This window comes from Crocodylus porosus, unplaced genomic scaffold, assembly GCF_001723895.1.
Source record: "Crocodylus porosus isolate Cpor-Errol unplaced genomic scaffold, CroPor_comp1, whole genome shotgun sequence".
Lineage (NCBI taxonomy): Eukaryota > Metazoa > Chordata > Crocodylia > Crocodylidae > Crocodylus > Crocodylus porosus.
Window position 1 is genome coordinate 1,775,965 of NW_017728905.1, and position 22,271 is coordinate 1,798,235.

Sequence of the window (22,271 nt, forward strand, 5' to 3'; positions counted from 1 at the left end):
TTTAAGAAGAGGCTTGATGCCTACCTGGCTGGACTCATCTGAGTCCAGTCTTTTTCTCCCGCCCAGGCAGGGGGTCGGGCTTGAAGATCTACAAGGTCCCTCCCGACCCGACTTCTGTGATTCTATGATTCTTCTCGGGAGAAGCTCTTTGCATGGAGGAGTTTTAGACAGCCCTGGTCACTGATGAGTTTTACAGGGTCAACACCAGCTTCTCTGCACTGGGACTTGCAGGCAGTTCGGTTCGGTGTCCGTCCGACACCAGAGAGAGTGCGAAGTTCATTGCTGATGCATGAGAAGGCAGCTCCCTCTAGTGACAATATATAGGCAGTAGCTGGCAGAACAGCATTCCCCAGCTGCATGACAGCATTGCACATCCTCCTCTCTCTACCCATAGCACTGTGTATGAATTTCTGCTTTTCTCTCCTGCAACACCCCAGCAAGCAGCCAATTCAGTTTTAAAGGCCTGTGGACCAGTCTTCATACGTGAGCATGAGCAGGGCAGCCTCTTTCCAACAAGCACACACAGCAGGCTATCTTAGCAGCTGGCCAAGTCCCTGTGACAATGGAAGACCTTTCTTCTTCGTGCATGTAGCAGGTGTTTCTCCGAAACCCCTCTCACTACCCTGATATCTAAGATGTGTCCTCTGTGTCCAGAAACTTCACAGGGAGGGAAGAGGGTCAGGGCCTTGGCTGAATCAGTGCTCTACGGCCGGGGAGCCGAGCCAAGACCTGAAGTTGTGGGCCTTCTCCATCGGTGAAGTCAGCAGCAAGCTGTAGTAGATGACAGATATAGTCCAAGGACCCAGAACTGCTCTCTCTCCTTTGACAGTCACATGGCCATAAAAGCCAAATTGTGCTGTCTCCAGTCATTGCTCTGGGCAGAGCTCTCAGCTGTTTCCAAAGTGAATCCCATATCAGGACATGGATTAGGATCTACCCCAAGACCTCTTCCACTGGCCTGAAACTCATTTGTGTCCCTTCCTCCAAGATCCTGCAATCCTGGCTTGCAGGAGCCTGAGCATGTTTTTGATGGATGACTACTTGTCTTTGGCTGGAACTACACAACAGATCTGGGTTGGTGAGGTGCAGCCCTCACACTCCTGGCAGGCTTATGAGGCAGCCATAGATATGAAAGTGGGCAACTGTGCTTTTCAGGACTATTAAGACATTAAGAATTATAGTCCAATTGTTGCTCCACGAGCCTTTGACTTCGGAGACCCTGTTCAGGTCCTGCGTGACATTGGTAAGGTCACTGGTTTCTCTGTTACCCACCTATGAAGTAGGAAGATGCCTTATCTCAAAGGGGTATTACAAGGATAACTACACTAAAGAACATAAGGTGCTCCAATACAACAGTAATAAGAGACCAGACCAGATCTAAGACCAGAAAGCTTTAAGCTTTTAAGAAGCTTTTGGAGATGGGGCCTGCACTCACTATGTAGTAGTCTGTTATTTCCAGATGCAAGTCATTTGCTGTGATGGTACGAGTGCTGATTTCTTAGGGAAAAAAAGAAAAAAAAAGAGTCATAGCAATACAAGCAGAATCTGCAAATTCAACATAATTTATTGCTTCCATTTCAAGGAATGATAGTGGCATTTGTAAAAACGAAAGTATCCCAATTATAGTAGGAGAAATGACACACATAAGTACAAGACTCAGAACACAGGAAACCCTTAGAGGAAAGTGGCTAGTGGTAACAACTTGGTCACTGCTCAGAAAATCCCCTTCCAGTCTCCCCCTACCCCAAATCCAGTGGTCACTCCTTTGTCAGCCACAACAGGCAGCTCTACAGAGTTACTCATCCAGACAGTAGCAAGACTATGCACTGGAGATGCAGTCGGTCAAGGAAGATGTACAGTACGTGACAGGAAGAGACAGAACGGGAAATACAGAGACGGGAAACGCGACAGAGGAAGAAGAGGGAGAGTGGTATAGATCACTCACAGAAACTGGTGTCCGTAAATTTGCATGGGTCAAAAAGGGTGCAGGCGTGTAAAAACAGTGATCCCTCCACCTACCTACTCCAGCTCCCGGGAAGCAGGGAACACAACCTCCAGGGACTTGGGGCCAGACTGAGTGGCCTCAACCGACTTCATTTTATGTTGAGGTGTAGCGTCAGGGCTCCAGGAAAGATCCCAAAGCAGCCTAAGTGTAGGTGAATACTTCCAACTTCCGTCCCAGCAGCTTTTCCTGCTCTCTTTACTCTCAAAGGCCACATATATGCTTATGTAAATGGGCAGCAGCATTGAAGCGCCCTCCCTCGTGCATACGGTGCCACTTGGAGCTGAAGTTATGTTACAGCCACAAGGAGAAAGACAGTTAAAAACAGATGTAGCAGGAGAGGCAGCTGCATCTATTTTCACCTGTCTCAGTGCTCAGGCACACAGTGGAGCTTACTCGCACAGCACCTATTTTCAAAGCATGTTGTGCTAAGGAAGAGGGAAACCTTAATATCTGCCTCCTCCTGAAGCAAGAACCTCAATGGTTAACAGGCATAAGCTGAATTAGACCAGACATGGCAAGTTTGGTCTAGCCATGACAAGGCAGTAAGGATTTCAGGAAGAAGGAAGTTAGGTGCAAAGACTAAAGCATGCAAAGGGCTGAGCCTGCACATACAATGGATTGTCTAGATGAGAAAAGGCTAAAACTCGAGCATCCCGAATGCCCTACAAAACCTGTGCACAGGAGCATACTCGAACCAGGCTCCAGGTGATCCCCATACAGTTGGGGCTTCAGTATACAAAGCACATTCAGTGGAAGGCACCACAGCAATCTGGAGACCAACTCCATGTCCTGCCTCTGTTGAAAGCCAGTCCAGGCTTTCAACATTTAAAAAAAAGCACTTGAAGCAACTGAAGAAGTCTAGTGAGTACCACCGCCACAGCCTGGCAGGGGAGATGAAGTGTGAGGTGGCTGCAGCACAAAGCCTTCTTCCCGCCTCAAAGTTGATTGAGAATGAGAATATTTCCATTTAGTAGCAAAGTTATAGAAATTACGGTAGAAAACTAGTTTTATCTAGAACATCTTTAAAAATATTCCTGCAATCTCCATTTTACATTGAAAACTCATTAAAAATATATTTTAACGAAATGTCTCTGGACTGCCTTGAAGAGCATCTCTGTTGCAATCATGGGCTTCGGTAGTCCTGGAAGTGACTAGGTGAGGGCAGGAAGGTCTGGATCTCAGTGGCACATCCGTGAAGTCATTTCCTTCTGTCAAGCGAAACAGGAAGCAAGTGTCACAGTACCAGTACCCAAGAGAGGGAGATTTCAGTAAGAGAGTCAAGGTTGAGGTTTCCAAGATTACATTAAGACAGGAAGCATCCAAACTGGAATGCTTGTGACAGGCAACAATGCACCATGTCATCTTTAACTCTGCTTCCACATTCCCCAACCAGTACCAGGCAGGACACCCCGGATGTCATACGACAAAAATCTCCTTTGCTTGATACAGCGCATCAATCAGCACCCACCACCCCATTCTAATAATTAGTACTTGTCAGCCTCCCAGCTCTTTCTGAAGGTTGAAAGCACTGTCCTCATTTTACACAAGGAGAAATAAAAGCGTGGGGAGAGGAGACTGACTCTGCAAGAGTCACAAAGCTAGGCAGCAACAGCTGGGGAACAGACCCCGGGCTCCTGAGCAGCGTTTGGGCTACACAGGCAAAGGCACCAGGGCAGACTGTTGGGAATTCCCATCAAGTCTGTAAGCAAGGGATGCATAGCTCCTTATGGCCAGCGCATCCAGACTGAAGAACGGCAGATACATGTAACAGTCACTGACTGATTAAGGGAGGTGGCACCCGGGGAGGCAGCAGGAGGGTGAAGGAAATGAAGTAGACACCATCCACAGACAAGCTGACAGCCCAAAGCATTAGGGGGCTGCTGGGCACAGCTCACACAACACATCAGCTCCCCTCTCCACGTATGCGATGGGTCTGCTCAGTCACACTGGGGATGTTGGGGTCTGTGACCCGTGGATGAGACCAAGGCAAAGAGGAACCCGAGATGCACCAGGCAAGGGAATGGAGCAGGTATAGTGGGAGTATCAGCTGCCCTCCTCGGGGCTCTCTCTCATTGCTTGGGCCTTGCAAACTGGCAATCAGGGGAGGGGGAGTCCACATGCCAGAGTGCCACCGAGACAAATGGCAGACTCCATCATCTTTGCATTCACAGCCACGCGTGGCCAATTCACTCACCAGTGGTTCCAACTCCTTGGTGTCTATTAGGTTGAATTCTTTCACAAAATAGTAAAAGTGCTTGTAGCAGGTGTTCACATGGGCTTCTGACCCCATCTGGGTGATCCTGTCGAAGTGGTGAATGTAAACGTGGACAAAAACCCGGAAAAGCCTGGAGAGAATCTTCTTTACTACCTGAAGGAAGTTCTTGGGGAAAGGAGTACCTGCGAGGAGACATGTGGGCATTAGAGGCTGCCGAAGCAGCACCAGAGATAAGGTACAATGCCCTCTTCCTAAAGCACCAAGAGAAGCCCAGGCCATTTTGAACTGACAGAAAGGTTTCATCCAGAATAATTTACTGACCGACCGACCGACCTCCCTCCCTCTTAGCACTGGGTCAGTGTTTCAAAAACCTCATTTCCTGCACAGTTTAAAAAAAAAAAAAAAAATTATGTTCTCTTCTGTCACTTCTTGGCACTTTGCAATTATGGCTGTTAGTAGGAAAGACAACTGTAGCGCATGAAAAACAGAACAATGCTTGGCCATTTGGTCTTTCTAGTATTTACAATACCAGACTCCATTTTAAAACTGGACACAGATAATGGGGAAAACACAGACGGGGATTTAAAATAGTACACCTCTCTTTCTGTAGCTAAGCGGCTCTTTGTTCACAAGTGCTCTGCATGAAGTGGCACATTTCCAACCAGGCCACAGCGGTGCAGAAAAGGCTTGCAGTACAACATCCAAGAGTTTGATGTCTCTGATGCTATAAGCTTTCCCCCAACCCTGGATAAAAACAGACTGCTGGTAGGGGATGTCACCAGTCCAGCTCAGAAGAAATCCTCCCTGACAGACCCCAAGAAAAAAAAGCGAACGCTCCCAGAGCTTTGTTACGACACCAGGCATTTAAACAGCAGAAGGTTGTGAAAGATTTGTTTTTCTCCCATATTTCACAGCTGCTCTCTCTCCCAAAACACAGCCTTGCATCATGCTGACTGTCCAAGATGTGAGCTGCCTTAGAGCTCTGCCCAAGAGATCATCCAGGAGCACTGCAGAGTGCAAGAAGGCCAACTTTTTACTGAGCAAGTAGCCTCTGCTGTGCTGCCCCTTCCCCTGCCAAGGCAAGCGAGAACTAAATTGAACTAATCCAAGACACTGGCCTTTTGCATTCAAATGCAGTCATCTAGTCAGACCTGGACCAGAGCTAAAACACTACTGACAGAGTTTCAAAACAGTCCAAAATTTCAGCTGCTACAGAAGCTGGAAGAGCAGCTCTCACTGGCACAACATAAGCTTGTTTCAGATGCACACAGGCATGAAGCATTAGGCCAGTATCTTAAAGCTCATGTTCAGAGGCAAGCATCCACATCCTGACTTCAGTGGGAACTGCAGTCTCTGGAACTGAGCCATGTGTTGAAGTGTTCACCCTTGGGTACAAAAGGTCCAAGCTCAGGTGCCCAACCTGCATTTCTACTGCCCTGGCAGGGTGGAGTGGGGGTTATTGGATATATCAGTTATATTTACATCCATACAAAAAGACTCCTTTATAGGCCACAGTGGTACAGAAAAAGCCTTAGTAAGAAAAACAGTGAGAATCGTGCTTTTTAGGTTGCTTTCACGCTCTTGATTTTAACCTCTGGGAGACTGAAACTATTAGACCTTGAAATAAATCCCTTCTTGCCCCCTCCATCATCCCCCTTTCTTGAACTGCCTCAGCCAGTTATTTATAACTTCGTACCAGGTCACAGGAAATCAAAGCAGTCAGCCAAGAAGCACCGGGTGCTACAGAACGAAAGTAGTTGATGCAGACTTGGATGGCCTGCTCTAGGGAGCAAGAGCATCACTGCTTGGAGCTCCATGACCGATCCCAAAGGCTTAGGGCCCTTGGGAAAAGCATCCCCTCTCTTGTTTCACCTGAAGTCAGAAGCAAGAGCAACTCTCAGGGCAGGAACACAATGCTTGCTCCAACATGTTTCTTAGTGCAGGCCACCACACTGTGCTGCACTCCTGAATTGTGCTGCAGTAGAAGAGGCAAGCCTGGGTGATTGTGGCAAAGTAGATGGGAAGAAGGTCTATGCCACTGGCCCCAACTGCTCTTTGACTCCTTGTAGCCCCAGATTTTCCCCCTACCAACCAAACTCAACTCACCAACATTGGTGGGGAAGATGTCCTCATTGTTGATCTGCACCTCAATCCAGTCCATCAAGAGGTTCATGTACTGGGGTGCAGACAGGGCGGTGGGTTTCCGGTACTTGTGCTCATCCTGCCATCTGTACTCGTACTTGGGTCCACCAGACATGACGGGGCAGGACTGCTCTGTGCAATAGTCACTGATGGTGCCGTAGATCAGATTGATGCGGTTGAAGAAGTCCACCACGTGCACTGCTACCCAGTCGTTCTGCTCCTCACCAGATGGCAGCTGGACCGCTAGCTTCAAGTCCAGCCCCGCATTGAGAGAGGCTTGAGCTCTCTTGTGCAGCTCAAACCGCTGAGTCCCGGGCTCAAACTTGCGCTTGGGCCGAAAGGTTCTGTCCTTGTTAAACACTTGCTTTAAGGCGTTGGACATTTTTCTTCTCTTCTTTCTCTTCCAAGTCCGCAGTGATGACAGCTGGAGACACACAGCTACTGGACCGTGTCCAGTGACAGTGCTGCAAGGGCTTCTAATCTTCACCAAGATCTCTCTGAGCTCATCTGGTTCCTCAAGGACCTTCCGATCTGCAACACAAAAGAGAATTACAAACAAGTGTTAGAGGAGCAGCTGTTCTTTGGGAGCAACTTTGTTTGAGTTTATTAGTACTATGGTTCCTCAATTGTGGTCTACAGACTACCGATGGTGTGCGACACCATGCTAAGCAGCTTGCAGCTGTTCTGTCAAATCACACCAGACCCTTCCCGATTTTCAAATAAGAGTTTAAATCATGAAGGCGCACTGAAGAGGAATTGCAAGGGCCAACAGCGGTGTGTTGGTCCAAAGAGTTTGGGAGGCACTTCTTGAGTAGGAAGATTTAGAAGCCACTTTCTCTGCCTCCCCGGCCCCCCAATCCAAAATTTGAAGATCTCGAATGGATGCTATAGTACGCCTTCAAGAGATCGTTTTATAAAAGGGAAAGTCCTTAAATAGAGAGCAAGGGCAGAGTTCTCAAAGAGGTGGCTGGAGAAAAATGAACATTTCAGAGCTGGGCCTGCAGGATTCACCCACAGCGAGGGCAGGTTTGCACCTAAATTGACAAGTTTTTGTGACTGCCTTCAAAAACAGGCATCAGGGAGGATGGGCTTCTCACTCGGACACCAGGATAGCTCTTGTTTTATGAAGTCATTCAGAAACTAGTACGGCTTTTTTTGTTCCGGGATGCGATAAGAAAAAATAAAATCACCCAGCCTTCACAAATGTCTGTCAACATGATTGTCTTTGAATGGGCTCGAAACCCAGATTCTAATAACCAGACACTGGAAGGACCTTATGGTAGGAACAGCCCCATTATGGTCAATGAGACTGCTCCAGTAGGAAGGTGCTACTCTACATGGGTATTCATATATAGCCCTGTATAGCAGGAGTCCTTATGTGAAACAGGAGTTGTGTGGTTTTGGTATTACACCACAGAAGCTGCTGACCAGACCACGGACAGGTCAGTTTAAGTCAGTCTGCAAAAGAAACATCCTTATAGTCCCATGCTGTCCTCAGACATCCAAGCACCCTCTTGGCAGCCAAATGATCGTCTGTGAGGCACTCAAGAGGCAGGGCAGGACACAGCCGGTCGCATGGCGGGAAGGTTCAGCATTTGTACACATCCTTTTCTGTCTTGTGACACACCAGAGATCCCCCGCTTCAAAGCAGGCTCTATTAATCAAGTCTGCTCGGCACATGAACTGCACAACCAGAGCTTGTGTCCTTTATGATGGAGTTTGCGTTGACAAATTTAAAGCAATTTTCCTTCTGAAACATAGCCAATTGAAAAATTGCAGGTTATGACAACCTCTGAAGGCCCAAATTTGCATAATGTATTATTGTAGCACGCTAATTAGGCAGCTAGTCAAGCGTTACGTGTTTGCATTCAGAGTTCTGGGGGAGGGAAGAAAAAGAGAAATCAAACACTGAACTGAAGGGAAGTCACAAGCTAGGCCCCCGAACCAGAGCTCACTGAAGTGATTAAACAGCTGGTGACAGCTACAGCCTCTTCTGCAGGTGTAGAGAGAGTATTTCTTCTTTCACTTTGGTTTAATGCAGCTCAAGGACTGCTTCATCCAGAAATTATGAAATGGTTTGAGAAGTTTGAAAACAAGCTTTCCTGCTGCTTCTCTCTCCGTGCAGGACTCAAACCTAGGCATAAGAGGCAGAGATGGAAACCCTCCAAATTGTTTCTGCTCACTGCGTGCTTCAATACTCAGTACAATTTATGGTCTACAAAAGTTACAGACGCCTTTGTTTCACGTGGCAGGGAGTTTTAGACATGGTTGCTCATTTTTTAAAAGGCTGTTTTTCTGCACTAAATTGAATTCTGATTTCCATTCATGAACAGCTTGACCAAAGTCGCAATTAAAGACAGGCAGACCAAACAACTCGGTATGTAAGAAACTTTGTTAGAAAATGGTGAATGACACGTTTATATTGGCCTAGAAAATTGGGGAAATATGCGCTGAATCCTCCTGATCAGCAAAGAGCACCAAGTTTAGTCTAAAAGGACTATAAAACAACAAGTCCTGATGGTCAACAACCCCTAGAAATCAGCATTTCCTTTGGAAAAAGAAGTGAAAGACCAGATGCACACACAAAATGACAGAGCACATACACATAGCCAGGTTTCTTGCTTGCTTAAGTTAAGCAACCAATATTTATTGTCCATAATTGTAAAGCAAATCAATCCTACCAAGAATGCGTAAGGGACCTCCCCAAAATGTTGCTTAACATAAGCATTAGCCTCAGCTGCCAGAGCCAGAGGCGTTACAGGACTGCACACGGATGTGCACGGGTCCCTAGGACACACCAGGTTGCAAGAAAAATGTAAGCACATGAGATTCGGCAAGAGATTCACTGGGTATCAAGTAAACCAGGCCATGTCCTGAGATGAAACAATGCAAAGCCACGTGACTACTCCAAACTTTGCTTTGGAGAACCTGTTTTAAGAGAAGTGTCTGGAAGAACCTGGCAGTGTTTTGACTAGCTTAAGCCATAGGAAGAGAAGCAAGTTCAAGATGTGATTAATCACACAGACGAATAGATGTAAAGAGGAAGTAGCACACACTTAGCAGCGACGCCAGAAGCCAGATGCAGAGAGAGGGCAGCTCTGGTTAGCATGAGCAAGTCATAGCCTCACCACATCCTGCAGCACAACACTTCACTGCATCTGCAAAGCGGAAATGCAAGGGGCTGTGCCCATCCTTTTGCACCCACAAAGTTCTCCCGTAATGGGCTTGTAACAAAGGCCGCTCTTGCTTCGAAGTCGATGCCAGAACAAAGGGAAAGCCTCTGTGACAATGTGGAGGGCAGGTGCTGGGTCTGCAGTGACTTCCAGCAGGAAATCTGCTCCAGGGAAATACTGGCTCGCAACTGTTTCCTCACTTTGGAGTTGCAGAAACGAATACTGGAGATTTGCGCGAGCAGCACCATGCACGTGTGCAACAGCCCTATGGCTCTGGGCTCCAGGCAGGAGGACAGAGGAGACTTCTGTTCTGCTCAATGCTGCTTTTACTTACCTTCATTTTACACTATTGCAACTCCATCAAGTCATGGTACCTATGCTGGCATGCGAATAAATCAGACACGTATGGTTAGAGGTCTGGAGAGCAGGCCATACGCTGCAAGGCTGAGACACGTGGGTCTGTTCAGCCTGGAGACGAGAAGACTCAGAGGGGACTTGGTGGCAGCCTATAAGTATACAAGGGGTGCATATCAGGGACTGGGAGAATATCTGTTCAGGGCTTCCCCAGGGGATGACTAGGACTAACACTCATAAATTGCTAGAAGACCGCTTTAGATTAGACGCAAGGAAAAACTTTACAACTCGAGTGACCGGGGTCTACACTAGACTCCCCCCCCAGAGATGATGCAATCACCTACTCTGGAGATGTTCAAACAACATCTGGATGCTCACCTTGCTGGGGTCCTCTGACCCCAGCAGTCTTCCTGCCCAAGCGCAGGGGAGCTGGACCTGATGATCCCGAGAGGTCGCCAACATCTACAAAGCTATGAACTCCCCCTGTGTCCAGCAGCCTTTTTCCTCACCTCCCCACTGGAAGGTTACAGACCCCGGGGGGCCAAGGGCAGCACAGACTGCAATGCAGTGGCAAAGTTGCATTCCCAAAGCCGGTCACGCTATGCTGAACACCAAGAAATGGTCCTAGGGCTTGGCGGCATGGTTTCATCAGGGTGGATCCCAATTCGCGCAGGGCTTTGGACTGGATGCAACCTCCTGAGGTCCCTTCCGACCCTACTATTTTAAGAATTAATAAAAGCCAAACCAGACATACCAAGGGGGAGTTTTTACAGTGGATAATAGTTGGGTTTATTTGCTAATTAGCTGTTAAGGTGTCTAGCATCCCCTGACGCACAGCCTCTATTACAAGCAGAGCTGCACGTGTTTCAGGTTTGAGAGCATGCAAGCCTCTGGACGTTTCAGGCTTCACCAAGCAGGAGACTGAAGGCCTTCAGCAAACCGCAGCGTGAGCAGCAAACGGGGAGCTCCTTTTCTCTCAGTACCAACCTTTGGTGGAGGGGAAGGGGAAGGGGGAAATTTTGACTTCCTGGCCCAGTCAGTTCTTGGTTTCTCTGCTGAGGCTGCCAACAGCACTAAGTTATCAGTGATGAAACAAAGGGATAATGTCCAAGAGCGGACTGATGACAATGATTTTTGGCCAAATCTGTTTGAGCTGGTTTACAGAACTTGACTGAAGGGCGAGGTCTGAAGTTTGATTTATATATGTTGGTGAAAACTGAAGCCATATATATATATATTTATATGCATAAAATACAATGGCAAGGACTGCCCTGTGTGTTCAGCTTGGAAAAAAGCAAGCCAGCAAAGCCAATAAGCATTTACATAGGTAGATCCTAGACTGGTGTGGATCAATATAGCTCCTCTAATGCCTTGCCTGTTCACACTGCCCGAGGATGTGCCAATAAGGCCAGCACAGGAGCAGGGGGAACAGTACTCAAGCACACTGCATTATATTAGCAATGCCGTTTTCCTTCTGCAGCTTCCTCTTTCTATTTTTATGACTGGCAAGACTATATGACAAACTGGCTCCTTTGCCCAGCCCCTGTAAAGCTGCCAACAGTCCAAAGACACTAGGAACATGGAAATCTTAGCTGAAATTCCCAACAGATGCACTGTGTTTAACGATGGGCTTGATGCGCACCTCGGTTAAAAGAAATACTTGGCCCTAGGAAAACATGTTAGAGAGAGACACAGACCAAAACAGCATGTGACATTGCTTAAAGATGATGTAAGGGTTATCAAACTCCCCCCCCACACACACACACAATCACCCATCCACTGAACAAGCAGCAATAAATCATCCTGTACGCAGAACAGAAAGGAAAGATTAAGTGGAGTTACAATTTGATGTGTCATTTGTCCAAATACAATTTGCCAAAATCATGAAGAGCAGAACATGGCCAGCACCACTGTCTTCCAAAACGGCCTGGCGAGCCACCAAGCTGGTACCTGCTTAGACAGCCCAGCAGCAAAGCAAAGCTCTCAAATTCATTCTGTGGAGGAATGGCACCGTCTCCAGTCAGGGGCACGAGACGGCGAGTTCAGTATGCTGAACTCAGAAAAACGAGCGGTGAATGATGGGAGAAAATGAAGCTCCCAGGTGAGCAATTATTAATTGGAAAAGGAGAGCTAGGGTTTAAGAAAAATTAAAAAAAAGGACTCTGTGCCAGACAGATGCAGAAAGCTACTTGCTAGGCGTCGAGGCCAGATTCTGCTCTTGCTTAAGCTGAAGAAGGTGCCGCGCTGCCTTGTTTTGAATGAGGCTGTTCGCACCGGGTGCGTCTGCACGAGAGGCTTACTGAGCAGTAGCCTAATAACACTGCGCAGTAGCGTGCCAGTCCAAAACCGTGAGCATATGCTACTGCGCGGTGTTATTAGGCTACTACACAGTAAGCGTCACAAAAACAACCTCTGCGCCAGCGCTACTGTGCTGTAAGCGCATTTAGTTAGTACTAAACTAAATGTGCATAAAGGAGCAACTTGCACAAGACTCACAGACCCACAGGAACAGACTTGCGGCCTCCTAGTTCCCCTGTGCAAAACGAAGTTTATTTTCTACGTAAGGATTTTTACCATCTTGGATTTGACTGACAAATAGGGGGGGAGGGGTCCAAAAGTTTGCAAAGAAAGATGTTTTTTTTGCGATTTCTTAGTTGGTCTAATAAAAGGCATTATCTCTGAACCAAGAGTTTTGCATTTTTTTTTCGGACCAACACGGCCACCAAATACATCCCAGTAACTACTGCGCCTTAAGGAACGTGTAGACGTGCCCACTGAGTGCAGGCTGGCCGGCTGCTACCCAGCTTGGAGAAGTCAGCAAGCAGCAGCAGCAGCCGCCACTGCCATAGTCTGAATACTTCTCGAACTTGCCGACCATCACCTTCACATGTCAATAGCAAAGGTTCAGCGATCACACCCTGGAAAGCACCTCCGCCCCCTTCCAAAATAGGGGTGGTATCCTTGGTAGGCGCCTGCCCCGATCAGCTCAGGAAGCCAGCTCCCCCGGCATGCTTAAGGACTCCACCGCCTACACAGGACCTTCTGCCCAGAGCAGACTGTTTCCTTCAGTTCCTGAACACCATCCAGAGCAACATACAGCGCCGTCTTCCCCCCCTTGCACCGTCCCCACGCAGGATTAACATTTCAGAGATTTAGCAAGCACCTGAAGAAACGCACCAAGCTCCTACCTGCATCCTGGGGCTCCTCGGTGGCTTGCTGGACAGTCTTATGCCAGTGTTTAAGGGCCAAAATGAAAGCTTCCCTTTTTGTTTCATGCAGTATCTACCGTGTAAGTTCAGACTGTGGGAGGCAGATAGTGGCTGCAGGCGTGCCCGCCCCCTCCCTTCCTTTCCAAGTGACCCAACAGCTCAGGCAGCTCACATCCTGTTGCCTTACTCACGTAGGAGCCCTTCAAGTATATCTCCCAGTGAGTAACAGATTTACAGTAAGGTTGTTGGTCAAAATATTTTCCTTTAGGGAAAACTACTCCACTGGACAAGCATTTTAGATTTAACACGTATACAAAACTCAGCCAAAAGTTACAATCCCTGCACAGCAGTTCATAATTGTGGTGATTTAGCCATCCGTACATGCTCAGGCCGGGCTTGTACAGCACTTGCAGAGAGAAAGGAAAGTACTTTTTCACCCAGGCCAGTGAATCGGCAGATATACATGCAAAAAAGTCCAGGAAATTTCAAACCATTTGCAGTATGAAGGAGCGTGGGAGGACGGGAAGGATTTCAGGTTAGATCATCATGGGGTAGGGGAGATTTTCAGGTTAGGACGAACAAGTTTTAGAAGGTCTCTGCCAATTCTAACAAGGAAGAGGCAGGGATGCTGGAGGTCCTGTCTGAACATGTGAAAGGTATAAATCAGAGGGCTCATAACTGCATATATCCAAAAACATCTTATCATATCTATTGAAGGACTGCACAACTGGCCAAAGAGTCTGAAGCTGGTCATTCAAAGTCAAGAAACACCCACTCACCCCCGACAGAAATAACTTACCCCATCGCCATTTTTTGGCAACATTTAATCAGGCTACAGCGTGCACGAGGATGGACCGTAGCTTCATCTGGCATGCTGACCACAGCACAAGCCGACTCATTCCTCCACTACACAACTACGCTAAACGGAGTAGACCCACAGCAACTCTTCCGCAGGGTTTAAAAGCAACGCTATGCAAATATAGCAATGAACCTGGCCGTAAGGAAGCGACCAAAAACAACATTCAGTACAGAATACAGACACAGTAATGGAGGCATCAGAGCCAAAAAAAAGGGTTTAGAAAAGCAGAAATCTGACCATTCATAATTTTTGTTAAATGATAACTCCACCCAGGTCACTTTCCTGTCTGGCAGGAATTCACTTACTTCTAACGGGAAACATGGCAGTATTTTCCTACAAACTTGTTGCAACTCCTCTAAACTCTATAACCACGCCACTGTCCGTTTGGAGTAGATTTTCCAAGGCGCAGACGTTTCCATCTATCTTTGTTTAATTCTTGGTAAACAGTTTTATGGCATTTCAAAAATTTGAAAAAAATAAAAGTAAAAAAGAGGAAAGCCTTATTATATTTCCAGTAGCCTGTAAGACTTGCACAACATAAATCAATCCACTGGCTGTCTCAGACAGTGACAGCCATCACTATACGGTGTGTGAACACTTTGCTCATGCACTGAGGGGAGCCAAGGTATTCACTGCTGGCCTAGTACCACCCCAAAAATCACTGCTCTCGTTCTCCTCCGCAACCAGAGCATCTGCTCAGAGGGGCAAAATGGCATTTGAAGATCACGAGGAACCATAGCAAGCTTTGGGAAAGAGAGACAACATTATAGAGAACATAGCAGAATTTAGCCCTGTGATCCCGCTGGGGTCTGCGTGGGTGCACCGGCTGGTAACGCAGCAAATAAAACACAGGGACAAATAAGGCTTTACTCACCGCTGCAATTTCCTGTCTTTCTTTCTATGAGACACCAATAGCAAATATAATAGAGCTACACCGGAGACCTGTGACCCTGCTCAGCCCCAATGCTCAATCAAACAAAGAGCCTCTTCATGATCAGTCCAGAGTGTCCCCCTCTCCCCTCCAGATCCAAGCAATGACTCTTTGGACAGTCCAAGAGGGAAACCATGAAAACCCCATGCTTGTCCTGGGGTTTCCGAGGAACAGGGTCTCCTAGAATCAGTACAGTCCTTTGAACCGCAAGAATGAAGAACTGATCCAACTGCATGTAAGAGAGGAGAAGTAACACCACGATCTTACATGCAATTTAAATTTCCCTTTCCTCATGAAAGGCGACTGCATTGAAACGAATTGTAAAACCGATTTAGTTTTGCTAATAGCAAAAAATGCCTGACCAAAAAAAAAAAAAAAAAAAATCAAGCCAGGGTGGGGCTAGGAGGGACTTAAATGACATAACCTGGGGCAGAACTTGCCATGCATTGCAGCAAAGGGCAACAGCTCCAGCAACCCCATGTCCCAAGATTAAGGGCTGTGATACTCCATTCATGCTGGATCTGTGGATGCATTGCACAGACAGCAGGAACCCCAAGAAGTAGTGAGAGTTGTTTAAAGGATGCTCTCACGCACTGCTGGGATGTCTAGAGAGCTCATGGGACTGTAAACATACCGTAGCCACTCCAAGCCAGGCTCTTGAGTTTGGATCAAGACCGAGTGACAAGCGGTTGTGGAGCATTCTTGCATGGTGGAGGGGGAGAGCTTAGCTCAAATGTTAAGCATTAACATAACTTTCCCTTCAAAACCAAAAAAAAGAAAAAAGAAAATGGTGATTGCTATACTTGTGATTGTTACTTAAGACCATGTACAAAGAGGATTTTTAATCAACCAATATTCGCATCCACTGGTTGGTTAGACGCATGTACATTCTGGAAAGCTGAATTAACTCCTGCTGTGCATTAGTGACTGGGTCATGGCTACGTGGGAAGGCAGAGCTAAGCTGTGGCTAGCTTTGCAGATGCAAAATTAAGCTGGCAGACTGGCTCATGACACTGGAAGATGGACAGATGCGCTATGAGAACACGTGTTTCTAGGGCAAGAAACAGCAGGTGGCGGCCTCCAGCACTCTGAACATGTGTGTCCCTTCGCGGTACAAATGATCCACCTTTCTGAAACCTGTGAGCAAACAGGGTTTTTACTCTCCTTTAACCTGGCTCTGTCCCTCATTGAAGGATGCAAGAGGCAAAATGCCCAATTAAAATGATATACATATGCCTTGCAGCTGATTTCAGAAGACATGGGTCACTGTACTGTTCTCAATAGCCACAGGTAATATGATTTTAGGGAAACAGCATAGTTTTATCAACTCTGAACTCTTTTTCCGAGTAGCAGTTAGGTTGGATCACTTCTCCAGCATAATGGGCATCTTTACACTTGCTGGGGGGAGGAACATTTTAATTAGCATCTTGGGAGCCACTCAATTTAAAAACACCCAGAGCGTCCCATATATTCAGCATCCCACATTTCAAAATGGCAGTGGGGGCGCTTTGACTAAAGCTTGTTTGATGAGCTTTAGTCAGTCAAAGTGCCCCCACTGCCATTTAGACCCTGAATACCTGGTGCAGAGGCTGCTGGAATGCATTAATTAGACTCGATTAATTGAGTTTGTGCCCTGCATTCCTATTAGCATGTTGGGGCAGGTATTGGGCATCTATACAGGTGCCCGATGTTTTCATTTTAAGCTCCTCTAATCCAGTGGTTCTCAACCTTTTTTGCACCAGGACCCACTTGTAAACATCTAGAGCCAGTCCCGACCCAGTGCCCCCAGGCCCCAGTATGTGGGGCAGGGGGTGGGTGTATGGAGGGACCCCAAGCAGCCCCTCGGAGGCTGGGACTCTGCCAGACTGCAAGGGGAAAGCCACCGTTTCCCATTTTTCCCCCTTTAAAAGAGAATTCATCTTTTAAGTTTGTTCATCACCCTTTCATATATTCTTGTGACCCACTTTGGGTTAAGAAACACTGGTCTAGTCAATACGGTGCTTTAGCCAGTCAATACACAGGCTCATATATTGCTCAGACTGGAACTAGTCTCCTTACACACACCAGGCTCTGAAAGAGACCGGCAGCAAGGTCCACCCCTTTACATCACAGGGACAATCCTTCCTCTCCTTGGTTCATAGCGCTTTGCATGATATTGTGTGTTTCTCCCCAGAAGAAATCGCTGTCACCTGCTCTTCTCCTTCCCCTTTATAATCACCGCATAAATGCATGAGATCAGTGCTGTATCTTTAGACAGAGTTTTACAGAAGTACCGCCAGGCCTAGAACAATTTCTGCAGCAATTACTATCTGACTTCCTACCAAACAATTCAATCTGAAGAGTCCAAAAGCAGCAGCACCAATGGGAAACTGCAATTGGGACAGGAAAAATGAAGGTGGCTTGCAGTGCACTCCTTGTCTTCTGAGGGCATTTGGGCCTTGTGCCATCCCTGCTTTAATGTTCTGGTTTCCCCGCATCCTAGGAAGGCAATATACCCATCCAAATACAGCCACGGTACAAGTGGCACATGCTCCGAATCCACTCCCTATATCAAGAGCTGGAAGCTGCAATGGAGCATCACCAGCCAGGGAGGCTACCAGCACAGGATGTATTTGGAGCACCACCTTCGTGCACATTTACAGACCCATTTATGTTGCCAGAGTGGGGTGAAGGCACCTTATGGCTTGTATACATAAAGAAAATTTGCACCAATGTACTATGTAATTAATGACATCACTGAAAAACCCCCACGTGGGCTCTCTGCAACAATGCAAGGTAGGACGCCTGCTGGTATCACTTGGCTCATAATTGGCCAGTTTGTGGCACGCGTGCCACAAGGGGCACAGCCAGCCTGTGTGTGGTATGCAGGAGATCAGGGAAGGGGGCTGGGAACACAGCGACAGATAGGGCAGAGAGCAGTAGATCAGGCAGGGAGCATAGGGCATGAAGCTGAAAGCAGAGCAGCAGTGGAAGGAGCTGGGGCGGCACTAGGGGAGGGTTTATCTTGTGAAACAACGGTGGCATAAAGCCTGGTCCTTATCAACTCAGCTGAATACCCTTCTGCCCGCCCTGTTTTGTAACGCATGCAGCTCATCCGCATGAAGACCTTTTACCACTCTAACTAACTGGACGTTGTTTTTCGCACGGACAACTTAGGAGAAGCGCAAGTCAAGCACATTTCTACAAAGCTACTGTTCAAAGCGCGCACGTACAGTCTCCACAGCGTCTGCTCTTTTCCAGCGGATCCAACAAACAGCGACCTCTCCTGCCCCCAAGGCATCTCAGATATGCAGCAAGGAAGCAAACAGCAATTTTATCCAGGGCCCCTTGTCATTTCAGCAGCAGCAGGGTGGTGTTTTTAGCACAGCAGCAGCTCTGGAGGGAGGTTCAGACACACTCGCAACAGAAGTCTCACCTAATTGCCTCCAAGGGCCATAGAGAACTGAAGGCAAACACCCAGCCAAAGGTGCGTCCTTTACTGAAAGCATTAGCTGCATCTCGCCCATTTTTAAAGATAATCTCCTAAACCTCCAGCAAAACTGGTTATGGGTCCCCTAATTCAGGAGTCTGAACTTCAAGCACTGGGCTTGCTGGGGTCAGTGCAGAGAGGTTACAAGGGCTTGCTTTCAGCCCCGACCAGGGGAACTCTTTTCATAGTTTTTAGGGGCTGGAAGGGACCTTACAGATCCCCTGCACATGGGCAGGGAAGACCGCTGGGATCAGATGACCCCAACAAGACAGGTGTCAGGATGCTTTTTAAAGATTGCCCCTTTGTTTACTTGTTGCCCTAGAAATCTCTGGCCCAATTATAGAAAAGAAAAGAAAAAAAAAAAGCATTAGCTACAAAATAGCATGAATTGTCAATACAGATCAAACTTCTTAAAGTGGGCTGAACATGCTTTCTGTGCAGAAACTCCCCGCTTTTCTGATCAACCAGACACTGGGGGTATTCTCCGGGCTGGGACAGGAGGAAGCTGTGCCAGGGAACCAAGCAGAGCCCAGAAAATGCCGTGCTGCTCGACAGCCCGAGCCACTCCGGGGAACCTGGCAACTAACCACTACGTGGAGTCTGCTTTAAACCTCCACCCAGAGAAGAAGTAGACGGGTTAAGCTGGAAGTGAACTAATTTAGTGCTCAAATGCAACTGCACAGCTTCTAGCACGTCGCTTTGTGCGCTGGCCCCCCATCCCGATGCACGTGCCAGACGACGGTGCAATAACTTCCTGCTCAGCACGCCTGGATCTCGACTTAGCTCTTCGGCCCGAGCCAAGAAATCACCAGCTGAAGAGGAAGCCCTCCCCACCCCAGCACACAGGAGGCCGATCCCGAGCCAATCTGGCAGGAATGCAGAGAAGTCACTTTATTTTAAAATGTTAAAAGCGCGTGACCGTCCAAAGCCAAGTCTGATGATTGATTCACTTTCTGTTTTATTCATCTAAGATATGGAATTTACACTGTTCTGAGAAACTGGCTCATAAATACACGCAGAGACTTGGGAGAAAGCCCAAACCTTTGACCAGGAAGAAAGCAAGAGACTATCGCTTGGGCCCAATAAAAATAGATGGCTTGGGGAATTTTATCTCCTAGTAAAAATCCCCTCTGCTCCGAAACTTGGCAGCGAAGGAAAATTACAGCCTGGAGAGTAGCTTTTCTTTCTTTCTTTTTACATAAAGAAATCCTAAAGCACGGGCTATTAAGAGAGGAGGTTTCCTTCTTGATTACTGCACGGGGGGGGAGTTGTCCCACACTTCAACGGAGGATCCAAGACCCCTCGACACACCTGGAAAGGATCTTCTACCGAGGTAGCCAACGCTCGCCTAGACGTAAATCCTGAGCTTGAAAGCAAGCGCGGCTCCTGCTGACCAGCACCGTCTCTGCCAAAGGGGGAGGCGGGAGCTGGGGAGAAGGAATAACCCCAAGTCGCAGGTAGACAGCCTCAAACAACCCGGTGGCCACGAGAGCCGGCAAGCTCAGCAGTCAAGCAGATGCGCTCGTCTTCGCCACGGAGGAAACGCGGGCTCTTCCGTCTCGTTTCTCGGTCGCGACTAACTGAATACGAATGCGCAGACACCCCCAAAACACTCGCCCAACACACTTACCCTACGGCGGACGCCGCCCTCGTGCAAACCAGCCCCGCGGTAAACGCCAGCCCTTCCTCTCCCCCTCCGTTTCTCCCGATGGAAAAGCAATGGAGCCCGGTGCCCAGAACTCGCGACGCCCCAGCTCCCAATTCCTGCTGGAAACCTCCAGGTTCCTCTCCCGACCCGCATCCTGCCGCGGACGCCACGCAGTGTCCATGGCAATGCGCGCTCCGGCCTGCCCCAAGCCAGTGCGAGGGGGTCCAAGGCACCAGCCCGCCACATGTCCCCACACGGCACTGGGAAACCAGCCACGACCAAGCCCCCCCATCTGCTGCTCCGTCGCCAGGCCCTGCACACGTTACTTACACGGTGCAAGCACCGTAAGGGCTGAAGCGCCATAAACGCAGAGCGTACACATGTGCGGCGCGACTCCCCCCTCCCCCTCACGCCCGCCCTGCCCTGACCTGCTGGCGGGGATAGTCCCGGCGCTGGCGGAAGAGTCCCGGCCCGTCCCGCGCCGCCGTGATGCGCCCCGCAACTTTTGCGTGTGTCGCCCCCAGCTCCGCGCGCACCGCAACACTCCGCCTCCGCCGCGCCGGGCCGGCCCTACTTCTTCTTAAAGGGGCCGCGCTGCCGCCCGCAGGCTCCTCCCGCGGGGCGGCGGCGATCTCGCGCGTTACGTTGTAACAATACACTTTTTAACGCCAGCCCAGAACTTCCCCTATCTTTTGCCATCTCCTCCGCTGGATGCAGGGGGGAATTTTGCGAATCAAGAATCGTGTTGGGCTTTTTTGGTTGCAAAAAGCTACTTGGTTTAATAAAAGAGATCCCCTCTGCCACCGGTTCTGATTGGCTTTGGCCCACTGATAATAGTAAACCTGCACATTAGATCTGATTTTGCCGTCACCGAGTCATGTCTGCATTTACTACCAGATTTCTCTTAGTGATGTTTTTATGTTGGTGGGCTCTGTTTTAGCATCTCTAGTATATTACAGTACAATATATAGGATTTAGTATAAATAGTTCAGTTACTTTGTTCGAACTTATTTCTGTTATGCTCATATGTATGTGGTGCTGTTTGGGGGAGTATGGCATTTACCTTAATAATACCAAAAATGTGCAAAATGTGGGATAATTTTGGAGACAGCATCTGCCAAACCCACAGGTGTTCACCGACTTTTGGGTTTTTTTATTTAATTTGTATCCGGGGCCAAACGAGCCAAAACTAATTCCAAATCCACAAGTCCAGAACCAGAAGTGGCCCTTACTACCGGCAGACATCCTCCACCCATGCCTGGGGCTTCAGATGCTTCCTGGGGATTTGTCCTTTGGCGGGCATCCTACTTGCTGGCCCACGCCCAGAGGCTGGGGGTTCGGATGCCCCAAGTTTTGCTTGCCCTCAGCCGTACGGCTGCAGAAACAAGCTAGGGAGGAGTCTCCTATTTCCATGAAGTCGGCCTGGAGCCAAGATCTTCCCACTGGAAGTGAAAGTGGGAGGCTAACTATGCATTCCCTGGGCCAAGGCCAAGCAAGTGGTTTCCCCCTGCCGAAGTAGGAAAACCACCTTGGTGGTCACGGGCATCACAGAGATGCTAAGGAGCCACGAAGCCAGGAGATGACCCCCTGGCCCACGCGGGTGCACGTGCACCTCCTGAGATCGGCCGTGCACCTGGAAGCACCAGCCACGAAATGGGAAGTGCACTTCTGGTTTCACCGCTGGCTTAGCTATCAGCTGCTGGGGGCCCCCCACCTTTGGCAATCTGGTGCCCCCCCCCAGATTTGGGAGGCACCAGTCACCCATCCCCTGGCGGGTGCTTGGCTTCCACCTGTGGGTACAGTGGGGCTCAGAGGGGGGCGAGTGGGGGGAGCGGCCAGGCCGAGCCAGGCCCAGCGGCGCCTCCGCGGCCCCGCCCGGAACCCAGGCTCTGTGACGCCCGGAACCGTGGGCGGCGGCAGCGGTGGGGCCGGCGGAGGCAATGGGCACGGCCCGGTGGTTGCTGGGGCTGTGGGTGGCGGTGGCGCTGGGTGTGACACGGGGCTGCCTGCAGTGTGACCCCGGCTTCACCACCCACTTCACCACCTACGTGCCCCACTTCAGCCTGTGGCCCTGGGGGCTGGGCGGCAGGTTGGAGGTGACCAAGCTGCTGCAGGCCTGGCCCGGTGACACGCTGCAGAAGCTGGAACTCAGCATCCCCGCTGAGATACGTAAGCGAGTGGCTCAGCCCCGGGCATCACCCCCAACACGGCCCCTGCCAGGCCCCATTGCCACAGGACCCGGGGTCTGCAGTGCAGGAAGGGGGGG

The 22,271-nt window shown here is 49.0% G+C and overlaps 2 protein-coding genes across 3 annotated transcripts in view; one reads left to right on the forward strand and one right to left on the reverse strand.

Annotated features, from left to right (window-relative positions):
• Positions 1-1,544: 1,544 nt before the first annotated feature.
• MOB3A (MOB kinase activator 3A) lies at positions 1,545-20,552 on the reverse strand. 2 transcript variants are annotated; one of them, XM_019557041.1, is made up of 4 exons: positions 20,434-20,552; positions 6,327-6,893; positions 4,200-4,402; positions 1,545-3,213 (listed from the first exon to the last, which is right to left on the reverse strand). In XM_019557041.1, the coding sequence occupies exons 2-4, from the start codon at positions 6,742-6,744 to the stop codon at positions 3,184-3,186; spliced, it is 651 nt and encodes a 216-aa protein (XP_019412586.1). In that variant the 5' UTR covers positions 6,745-6,893; positions 20,434-20,552; the 3' UTR covers positions 1,545-3,183. The 2 variants fall into 2 exon arrangements, with proteins under 2 accessions (XP_019412586.1, XP_019412587.1); XM_019557042.1 differs by lacking the exon at positions 20,434-20,552 and adding an exon at positions 13,078-13,172.
• A 1,393-nt stretch (positions 20,553-21,945) lies between these two features.
• Positions 21,946-22,271, forward strand: part of IZUMO4 (IZUMO family member 4) — a 9,220-nt gene continuing 8,894 nt past the window's right edge. The window contains exon 1 of the mRNA XM_019556960.1: positions 21,946-22,174. Within this exon, the coding sequence (XP_019412505.1) occupies positions 21,946-22,174 (229 nt within the window). The remainder of the gene's footprint in view (positions 22,175-22,271) is intronic.

What these genes read in the sequence shown, in the direction of transcription:
- MOB3A (XM_019557041.1), bottom strand. Translation starts at nt 6,744, where the DNA reads ATGTCCAACGCCTTAAAGCAAGTGTTTAACAAGGACAGAACCTTTCGG. An exon ending in CATCTTCCCCACCAATGTTG is followed by an intron (nt 4,403 to 6,326) that starts GTGAGTTGAGTT and finishes GTCTCCTCGCAG; the next exon opens with GTACTCCTTTCCCCAAGAAC. An exon ending in CCAAGGAGTTGGAACCACTG is followed by an intron (nt 3,214 to 4,199) that starts GTGAGTGAATTG and finishes TTCGCTTGACAG; the next exon opens with AAGGAAATGACTTCACGGAT.